We start from the raw sequence: 11,014 nt of genomic DNA, 5'->3' as shown, positions 1-11,014 counted from the left end.
TGATGCCTCTGCTTTTTAAGATGCTGTCTAGGTTTGTAGAACACCATAAAAGAAAAGTAGTTCTCAAAGGTGCACTCAGTAGGGTCTCAAATTTCAAGAGTGCTGTGTGCAGCTCCAAAATCTGGTGCCCTTTGCCTCTCACGCTCCATGCTAAATCATAGTTGTGGTGCCCCTGAGGCTCTGCGCCCAGTGCAACTGAACTGGTCGCACTCCCCTAAATCCACTTCTGGCACACTCTTCCATTGTCTCCTGAGACAAACAGATGCCAACCAGAACCAGAGGAGTCTTTTTCTGAAGGCCCTCCTCCAACAGCAGCAATTTAAGCAAGTACTTGCGTCACTTAAGGAGAGGGGGAAAAACACATGGGAAAAGGTCAAAGCTGTAGAAATTACAGCAGAAATTCCAGAATTTCAGAGTTCAAAGAACTGCCTGCAGAAAACTTCAGTTTGCTTTAGATTTCCTGAGTGGCTTGGCAAGAACACGCACGTGTCTTCAACTGGCCCTTGGTAGAGAAATAATCTGCTTGCTTAGGCATTATTATCCCTTCCCACATTCCACGAATGATTCCTGCACTGATTTGTTTAGGGGTGTGCAGAGGGAAAGCACCAGAAAAAGAAGAAACAAATGACACAAAAGGGGCCAACTGAAGTTCAGGAAGGGGTTGGGATTTATATGCTATGATTTATTTATTTTATTTATTAAATCATTTCTATACCATTGCTCCTAAACAACATCGCAGTGCATTGGAACAATCACCCATTAAACTATACAATAAAAACATATTAGAATTAAATTAATTTCAAATCGCCCAACCATTGTAGATTTTTTTTAATGGCCTGCATAATAAGCCTGGCAGAACAGAAAGGTTTTCAGCATAATATAATGTGCTATACTACAGCATATTTAAGCAGAATTTGGGTGGGAATCTGTCATGGGTGCTTTTGTAGTAAAACAGCTACTTTGAGATCTTGTATAGAATCTCTATACATTCTACATTCTACTCTATACATTGTACATTCTATATAAGATCTCAAAGTAGCTGTTTTACTACAAAGGAATTTCAGAAATAGACTAGAAAGAGAAGCTGCTGAATTGCAACTTATCACCAAACTTAAAACCATGGAGAGACCTGGTCTGAACAAAGACCTTGGATTCTTATCTCATTATACATGACAAAGCCATTTTTCACCTTCTCACCCCTTGCTTTTTCCTGTAGACCTATTGTAGTCCTTAAGAGTCGTCAACAGGCTCATCACAGCTATCTGCCAATCACCCATTCTCACCACCCTTCTGAGTAATACCCCTCCCCACTATATAGAAGGGTCTGGAAACTTCTGTTTCAGTGTATCTGAAGAAGTGTGCATGCACATGAAAGCTCATACCAAGAACTAACTTGGTTGGTCTTTAAGGTGCTACTGGAAGGAATTTTTTTGTTTTGTCTCAGACAGTGGAGACAGAGCATAGACCTTGTGGCTGGTAGGATAGCCTCGTCATCTTGAATTTGTGCAAGTTGCTGACCATCACGGTTTCTGGTGAGACCAGGAACAGCATATAATTTGGCATTCCTGCTGGGTTTAAGGAGGTGCGGATGGTTCCTCCGCACAGGGCGCCGAGCCAAGAGGACGCAAAATAATAACAAGAAGAAGACTTATATTTATACAGGTGCCTATTGATAAGATTTTTTTTTTCAAAAAATTGTACCAAGAGCAGTTATTGTGAAAATCAGAACTATTTAGGAAAGGGGCGCCATATTTTGACGCCCTATAATCCCAGTCTGTCCCTGTTGCCCTATCTAATATATATATATAGAGAGAGAGTTCTTAAAGGGGGAGGAAATACATTGGGGATGGGAGGATGCTTGGCTTGGTGCCCTTTATTCCAAGCCTGGTGCCTACTAGTGCCGAGGCTGCGGCCGGCCTTGGTCTCCTCCGCGCCGCTCGCTCCTCCAGGCACGTGTCTCCTTCTCCTTGGCGCTCCGCGAGCTCGGCGGGCGCCGCTCCAGCGACTATTTACCCGCCCCGAGCGGGGAGAAGGCGGCGCCTCCGCCCTCCTCCTCAGCTTTTTCTTTTTGGGTCTGAGGCGCTTCTGCGAGCAAAGGGGCGGCCGAGCAAGCAGGTCCCCTTTGCCCCCGGCGCTGCGTCCGAGTCGTCGTCCGAGCGCGTTGAGGGCTCGTCCTCTCCCTTCCCTGCCCAACCCGAGAAGGCGGCTGCTGCCTCTCGCCTTCCCCGTCTCTCCCTCGGCTAAGGGGCCCTCAGGGCACGGCGGCGGGAGCTGCCGAAGCGCCAAGGCGCACCGCGACGCGCGCGCTTCGCCAGACCCTCGTGTGAGCCCTCACCGCCTGCCCGCCCGCCGAGGGCCATGGCCGGGCGCGAGCCCCGGAGCTGCTGCCGCCGCCGCTTCCTCGCCGCCAGGAGCCCGCGCCTGTCCTGAGCGCAGCAGCGCCGAGGAAGGGAAGCATGGCGCGGGCTCCTCCGCTCCTCCTCGCGCTGCTCCACGCGCTGCCGGGGCTGCTGTGGGGCCACCCGCAGTGCCTGGACTTCAAGCCGCCCTTCAAGCCGCCGCGCCCGCTCCACTTCTGCGTGCAGTACTCGGACTTCGGCTGCTGCGACGCCGAGCGCGACGCTTCCCTGCTGGAGCGCTATTACCGAGTGGCCGAGAACTTCGACCAGGCCGCCTACGCCGCCTGCGCCAGCCACCTGCAGAACCTCTTGTGCCAGGTGAGCCCGGCGGGGCCACGCGGCCCGCCCCTTTCCTCCCACCCGCACCCCCCCCAAGTCCTAGTGAGCGGGGCCTAGTGTGGGACCTGGGAGTCCAGGGTTCAAATCCGCACTCAGCCCTGAAGCTTTATTGGGTGACTTCGGGCCAATTGCTCCCTTTCAGCCTGACCTACCTCACAGGGATGTTGTGAGGATAAAATGGAGCAGGGGGAGAGAAGGATGTACTCCTTGCAGGGCAGCTGGGATATAAACCCAAGGAATAATGTGCCAAGCGTCGTCCCCTGTTATCACCTAGAGCAGTCACGCTGGTATAAATAAATGGACAGCGCTGCCCTGTCTTGTTGGCATTCTTCACTCAGCTGCTGCAGAAAAAGGGATAAAGCAGATTGTCCCACCCAGCCAGGTTTAATCCAAAAGTCCAGGTATCACATGATGAGAAAGACTGCAGCCTAAGCTGCAGCTGGAGTCTTCCATTAGGCTTTCTCAAACTTGGGTCTCCAGCTGTATTTGGACTACAATTCCCATCATACCTGACTTTAGGCCATGCTGATGGGAGTTGCAGTCTATCCATGTCTGCAGGGTCAGTGGTTCCCCATCCGTAGAGTTGATGGACAAGGCAGCTTCCTATACAGTGGTACCCCGCAATGCGAACGCCTCGGAAGATGAAAAACTCGCTAGACGAAGGAGTTTTTCGTTTTCTTAGCCGCTTCGCAAGACGCATTTCCCTATGGGCTTGCTTCGCAAAATGAAGCTTGCCCTGCAAGCTCCGGGGATAGCGGGGAAGCGTGCGCGCCTTCCCTTCTCTCCCCGGACCCCTTTTGAACCAAGGGGCGGCAACGGGGAGAAGCGATTCTCCCTACTGCCCCTTCCCTTGCTTTAAAACAGGTCCGGGGACAGAGGGGAAGGCGCGCACGGGGAGATTGCAGGGCAGGCAACGGAGAGAAGCAATCTTCTCCCTGCTGCCCCTCGCTTTAAAACAGGTCCGGGGACAGAGGGGAAGGCGCGCGGCGCTTCCCCTCTGTCCCCGGACGGTCTCCATAGGAACGCATTGATTGATTTTCAATGCATTCCTATGGGAAACCGTGCTTCGCAAGACGAAAAACTCGCAAGAAGAAAAAACTTGCGGAACGAATTAATTTCGTCTTGTGGGGCACCACTGTAATCCTTTCATCCACTGCCAGTCCACTGTAAGGGTATGCAAGGGCTGTCCAGCCTTGTGAAATAGCACTTCCGTTAGAAATCCTTCCCCATAAACAGATAGGCCCATCCTTCAACAGTCTGCATATTTAGATAGATGGGATAGATGCTCCACTGTCCCATATGTGTTTGCACCCAGTTCATCTTTATGAAGTATAACCTACACTCTGCTTTTACCCTAGAGGCGAATGTCAAAGTTATCTTCATTGCAACCAGCTGTGATCCTCCTTACAGGATTTTGCAAAAGTAGGCTATCCAAGTGATACCTGCATTCTGTCTGGTTCCATATTCACCAGCTAGGCTGGTGAAGAACACACACAGATGATGCTGTTTCCCTACTGTTAGACATCATATCCCTCTCTGTCCATGCACCTTCTCCAACAAAGTGAATGATCTGAGGGTCTCCCCCCCCCCCGTGAGTTAGCCCTCCTTTCAAAATCTTCTAGGCAAAATAAGAAGCTCTTTGCAAAGTAAGAAGCTCTTTGCTCTTCATAATACCATGCAGCCTCCTTGTCTTGCTTGCAAAACTTGCTGGACCAAACACATGCTGGTAACATAAGTTAATATCAGGACTCTGTGTGTTCTTAAGCCATGAGCTTTCCTCCAGCACCAGGTGCATTGGACAGGTCTCAATGAACGGGCTGTATAATTCTCATTTCTACAGGATATGCTTTGCCAAGCGATTCTCTTTGCTTGCTTTGTCCATTCTGTGCTCAGTCCATGTTCCAGGGGATGGTAACAACACCTGAAAACCCCAATACATGAAAGGCATTGCGGAGATTTGCTTGATTGTCAATACTTTTCTGAATCTATTCCTGTACTCTTCCCATAGTAGAATGTGTACTAGGTAAGTGTCTGCCAAAAAGAGGAGAGAATACTGGCCTTGTATATTTTCATTCTATGAATCTTTTGGCAAAATGCCACGAGTGGACTTCAAATGTGTTAGCTTCTTTTCATATCTGCAACATGACAACTGGTATTGTCCTATTGAGTCACAGAGCTGCATAGTGGAAAGGGACCTAAAGGCTATTTAGAATCATAGAATTGTAGAGATGGAAGGGAGCCTGAGAATCATCTAGACCAATCCCCTAGAATGCAGGAATATGCAGCTATCCCATCAAACTTGCAACCTTGGTGTTATCAGCACCATGCTTTAACCAACTGAGCTAATTGAACTCTTAGTTTATCCTAGGCAGGAACAAATGATTCAGAAGACATTGTTAAATGTTTATATTAATTCATCATATTTTATTATTTCGTAATGAAACAGGAGGAATTTTCTCCAAAGAAAACACAGGCATGTTGGCATATGATTCTGTGTTGGGCACTGGATCTCTCCCTCATCATTTAGAGAAAGCTAACATGTTGTCTGCACTGGCCATGAAAGTTGCATAACTTAGGGCATTTCCAGGCTGTCACTAGTTTTAAGCGGTATTCAGATCACTGGCAAATTCAGGCCGTGCAATTTGTAGTTGTTTGGGAGGTCTTGCCCAACACATTCACTTCCCTAAAAGTTTGAACTGTTTGCGATAAGGAAAGTGATGGGAAAATGCATCAAGTGAGATAACCTTTACTTGATGCAATATCTAACCTTTCCAGAAATAAATAAGTATGCATGCTCACTAAATATCATTTAACCTCCCATCATAGGTTACGGCCATTGTTTTGTTCCTTATCTTGTGTGTCAAAAAACTGCATCGTCCACAGCTCTTAAATCCCATACACGCCACTTGTTTTTATGCTATAGCAGATGAATAATTTACAGGAATCCATTAGACTGATTTAGGCCCTGCTTCTCAGACACACAGATGGTAATTTTCCTCAAAATGTATTCATTAGTCACATTATTTTGACAAGTGTCTCTGTGTATGAAAGTGAATACTCCAAATTCCAGCTCTTCCTATATTTAGTTGTGGTTTATTATATGACATTGTTTCTCTTCCGGGAATAGAATGAAATGTTGATCGCATTGCCATATCTATTCCATCTGCAATAGCCGAAAGGAACAGTCTATCTGCACCGCTGGCAATAGCCCTCAAATAGACTGTCAAAGCCCTATGTTTTTGCCCCTGTGATATTTTACGTTCCTGGAAAGATGGGGAAAATGAACCTCCTAAAGGGAGTAAAAGGGATTACACTGCTACAAAAAGATCTCTGACCCTCCTAGGTTGCAAGCTTATCTTGCTTTACTAAAGAGTAGAATCATAGAGTTGGAAGATACCCCGAGGATCATCTAGTCCAGGCATAGGCAAATTTGGCCCTCCAGATGTTTTGAGACTACAATTCCTATCATCCCTGACCACTGGTCCTGTTAGCTAGGGATTATGGGAGTTGTAGTCCCAAAACATCTGGAGGACCGAGTTTGCCTATGCCTGATTTAGTCCAACCCTGCTGCAATGCAGGAATCTCAGCCGAAGCATCCATGACAGATGACCAGCCAACCTCTGCCTAAAAACTTCCAAGGTAGGAGAGTCCACAACCTCCCGATGGAACAAGTCCCAATGAACTCAGTGGAATGAACTAGATGTCATGGTTAATGCAGTAAATATCTCAGGGCACTGGTTCACATGTGCATGTTCATCACCTAGATTGATGAGCTGCATGTCTGAATGCCACAGCTATAGAAGTTTCACATCATTTCAGCCATGTTGCTTTTTCAGTGGAGGCTGTTGATAAATTCATCTGTGAGTTTATTTTTTTATTTAAGACATTTATATGCCTCTTAATTGTTTGCGTTTCTAAGCAGCGTACGTAAGAACAACCCACAGAAAACTGGACAATAAAACAAATAAAGGTTTATAATAAAACTGAACGCTACCTTAAAATGCTTGCTGGAACAAGAAAGTCTTAGTCAAGTTCCTGAAGTTCAGCAAGTAAGGGTGCCTTTCTGATCTCAGTTGTGTACACGCATGTGTGGATCAGCCTTTTCTTAAAACAAGCTTGCACATTAAGGAAATAAACCCTTATCCATGGAAAATAATGTTAACATTTGTTACTGCTTACTGGTTATTTTTCCTTGATGCTTTCAACTGGTCCAGGGCAAAATCAGATACATCCTTATTTTATCCTTACAGAAACCAGCACCCACCTCCAAATGCCCTTAATTCCCAAGTGGGAGGGTAATACCTAAGTCATATTCAAAGTAGTTCCACTGAAATAAATGGGTCTACTCTAAATGTGACTAATGTTGACTATCACCCAGAGTAAAGATTTCATTAGTTACATAAAGCGTTGACGGCCATGAAACCTCTCCTGGGCTGCAGTCCTGAGCACAGTGAGTTCTTCCTACACTGGCTAAATAAAAAGTCCTACAATGCTCTTGTTCTGTTCCCATCCATTCATTGAGACTTATGGAATAACACGTTCTGATGGATTGATTTCTTATTCATGTTCATGACCCTTCAGCTCAGTTAATCTCGAGTGCAGGATTGCGGCCTTGGGACGCAATCAAGGCATTGTCGAAGAGTGGCAAGGGATGGCAAGAAACACAGAAGGGTCTGTTTGATGAAAGCTTATTTATGACACACAGAGAAAAGGCTTTGATTTAAGGAATAAGTGCCAGAATGGAGAACATGTATTTATGTGCAAGCGCGCTGAAATGAGGTCCATTGTTCTGCAAAGATGGGATGATTCAGAGAGAATTGTGTGTGGAGCTGTGTATATCAGATGACTCAGCTACATTCCCCACTCCCTAACGTTCTTCTTTTCTAAAGGTCAAGTGGTGGATAATGATGGTTACTAGCGGTAGAGTTTACTTAAGAGCTGGTAGGGACCTTGAGGGTCAACTTGTCCAACCCCCCTGAAGTGTAGGAATCTCAACTAAAGCACTCACAGCAGATGGCCATTCAACCTCTGCTTAAACACCTCTATAAAGGAAAGTCCAGCACCTTCTGAGGGAGACCATTGTTGAACAGCTCTTACTGTCAGAAATTTTGAAAACAAATATATATGACAGAGGAACATTGTTGTTGTTTAGTCGTGTCCGACTCTTCGTGACCCCATGGACCAGAGCATGGCAGGCACTCCTGTCTTCCACTGCCTCCCGCAGTTTGGTCAAACTCATGTTGGTAGCTTCAAGAACACTGTCCAACCATCTCATCCTCTGTTGTCCCCTTCTCCTTGTGCCCTCAATCTTTCCCAACATCAGGGTCTTTTCCAGGGAGTCTTCTCTTCTCATGAGGTGGCCAAAGTATTGGAGCCTCAGCTTCACAATCTGTCCTTCCAGTGGACACTCAGGGCTGATTTCCTTCAGAATGGAGAGGTTGGATCTTCTTGCAGTCCATGGGACTCTCAAGAGTCTTCTCCAGCACCATAATTCAAAAGCATCAATTCTTCGGTGATCAGCCTTCTTTATGGTCCAGCTCTCACTTCCATACATCACTACTGGGAAAACCATAACTTTAACTATACGGACCTTTGTTGGCAGACAGAGGAACATTTGAGGCTGCTTTACATCAACATCTACATGTTGAGTTACATCTTATGCAGCTTTGTGTTTAACTCAGCATTGTTTTTGCTGACTTTGCATCAGGGTTTCAGGCAGAGAACCTTCCCAGCCCCACCTGGGGACCAAACTGATAGATGGCATATTTCAGTTACAAATCCCAATGGATCCATTTTCCCCAATTTAATGAATTATGTAAAGGGAAGTACTGCAACTACATATTGGACCCAAATGGTATATATTCCACAAGCAGCCAGAATTTTATATTGGGGATGGGGTGGGGATCACTGTATACCGAAACATTTTGTTGCAGGGTTCCTTTGTGCTCAACAAAATGTAACTTTCCCTGCATGCGTTATGTACCAATATGGTTAAACTATTAGCAAAGAAGACGGAGATTATTGTTTGGATTTCCTGTAGTACTGTAGTTTGCAGATGGGGACTGATAGTAATAGTACTCATATAAAAAGAAATTACAGCAGTTTTCTAAGAAGTTTTGCTGGAGCTGCCAAGCTGATATCATAGATAAACAAATCACACTACAACAAGAGCAAGCAGTTCCTTGAATCCAGCTGGTTCGGTTAATTTCTTAAGGGAAAATAAAATCTGAGGCAGATCACAGCTGCTTAAATGCATAGAACATTTTAGCCAACGAGGCGAACTTTTTACATCACAGTGAATCACATTTCCTAATCCTAATCACAGTGTGGGGTCTCTTGACCCATGTCGATCCAGGCAGCGGGGCTCTTAATTTATTTAAGTGAATCAAACCCTGCTAGTTCTATGAGTTGGGGTTTTCTAACTACTTTTTTTTTGTATGTAAGGGAATTTTACATCTTGTCCTCAGCTGGCCCAGCTGCATGTGAAATTCAGCCAACAATATGACTAAGAGCACCAAATTAAAGTCAGCAAACCAGATGCAATTCTTCAATTGGTTGATTGTAAGGACAGATGTTCCACAGCAGGCACTGCATGCATTTTTTTTTACTTTAGGGTTCAATATTCAGATGATGGCTTTGCAATTGTGAATACTTGTGTAAAGCAATTACTTCATCAAGGCAAAAAAAAAAAAAGCATGTGATTTAATATTGTGTGCAAATTTCAGCATCTACCTTCTTCTTTTAAAAAAGTTTTAAACTCTGTTGCCTGTTAGAATAGGCTTTAACTGATGTTGGAGATATCCAGTGAAAGCTCAGTAGGGCTTTTCATATTCAGAAATCAGTATTTCAGAAGTTACTATTTCAGAATAGCTTCTTACAGCTTCTCAAGTGTAATGAAAACAGAATAAATGACTGAAAATAGGCAGGCAGATGTAAATTTGCATGCTGCATACAAATTGCAGAATTTCTGCTTTACGTAGTGAGGAATGTGCTATGTGTAATAATAATAATAACAATAATAATAATATATTTATACCCCGCTCATCTCTCAGTGTGTGTGTGCCCTGCTTTGCACACAGCACTAATCCAAACCATGGTTTAGCACAGACAAACCATAAGCTGTAACCAGCGACTAACTTACAGTCTATAGTTTATCAAGGACAGCTAAACCATGAGTGCAAAACTACCGGGGAGGAAGGAAGTGGCCATTGTCTCATCTCAGGAGTCTACACATTTGCTCATTTATGCTAAGCCATGGTTTGGTTTAGTGTTATGTGTGAACAAGGGCAGTGTGGTGTGTACGTGCAGCAGATACATCGCCCCAGCTAAGAATGCTGGTTTTGAAAGTAATAGGACATATGCAATGCCTCTTACCTTGGTTCAGCTTGGCATGGTAATGCCTTGCATATTTTTTTAGCTGTCTTCTTGAACCATATCTGTAGGTCCTTTTTCTTTTGAGGATTTGCTGTTTGTGTTCCACACATACTCTAAAACATTACACTGGTGTAAGATCTAAGTTGCATTGTGGACTCAGGATGCTCTTAAGCAGGCTTCCTCAAACTTGGCCCTCTAGATGTTTTGAGACTACAATTCCCATCATCCCTGACCACTGGTCCTGCTAGCTAGGGATCATGGGAGTTGTAGGCCCAAAAAACATCTAGAGGGTTGAGTTTGAGGAAGTCTGCTCTTAAGGTTGTTTTGTATCTTATAGTCCTGTCTTAAAGCAAAACCAACAAGGTTCCTGTGCAGACCTACCATTGGATCTGAATTAGTTCAGACAATACGTTATGCACATTCCTGGGTACCAGAAGCAAGAGTTTTCCTCTGGCTGCAAAGAGATCTTGTGGGAACTGGCAATTATCAAACTCCCCGGTGCAGACAGTTTGGAATTGCTGGCTGAATTGCAACTGAATAAATAAGAGATTTAAGGGCATGCTATCTTAGGTTTTTCCTCATAGGAGAAAGTGAAATCAATACAGCTATTGCCTTAAAACCCAGATCAGCTCTGTCCTGAAACCAATTGCAAGAAAATACTAGATTATCCCCACATGGCATGGAGATATTCCACTGAATCTTGATGTATGGTAAAGCAATCATTGAGTCAGTTTCTCTCTAAATGCCTTCTGTTTGTCTCTTTGTGGCGAGACAGATGACTAACATTCTCACATTTTGCTGTGTGCTAAACTCCCCAAGTTTCAGCTGTAGTTGCAGAAAAATAAAAGTAGCTTAATGCCCACATCTATATCTTTTTGCTTTTCAGTGCAGAAATATGAGTT

General features: G+C 44.8%; 1 protein-coding gene across 1 annotated transcript in view; it reads left to right on the top strand.

The window, feature by feature from the left end:
- Window positions 1-2,384: 2,384 nt before the first annotated feature.
- The window catches only part of HHIPL1 (HHIP like 1), a 30,315-nt gene continuing 21,685 nt past the window's right edge, over window positions 2,385-11,014 (top strand). The window contains exon 1 of the mRNA XM_081911642.1: window positions 2,385-2,717. Within this exon, the coding sequence (XP_081767768.1) occupies window positions 2,457-2,717 (261 nt within the window). The 5' untranslated portion in view covers window positions 2,385-2,456. The remainder of the gene's footprint in view (window positions 2,718-11,014) is intronic.

This window comes from Podarcis melisellensis, assembly GCF_964234715.1.
Source record: "Podarcis melisellensis genome assembly, chromosome: 1".
In the NCBI taxonomy this organism is placed as follows: Eukaryota; Metazoa; Chordata; class Lepidosauria; order Squamata; family Lacertidae; genus Podarcis; species Podarcis melisellensis.
This window is presented reverse-complemented; position numbering and strand designations above follow the sequence as displayed.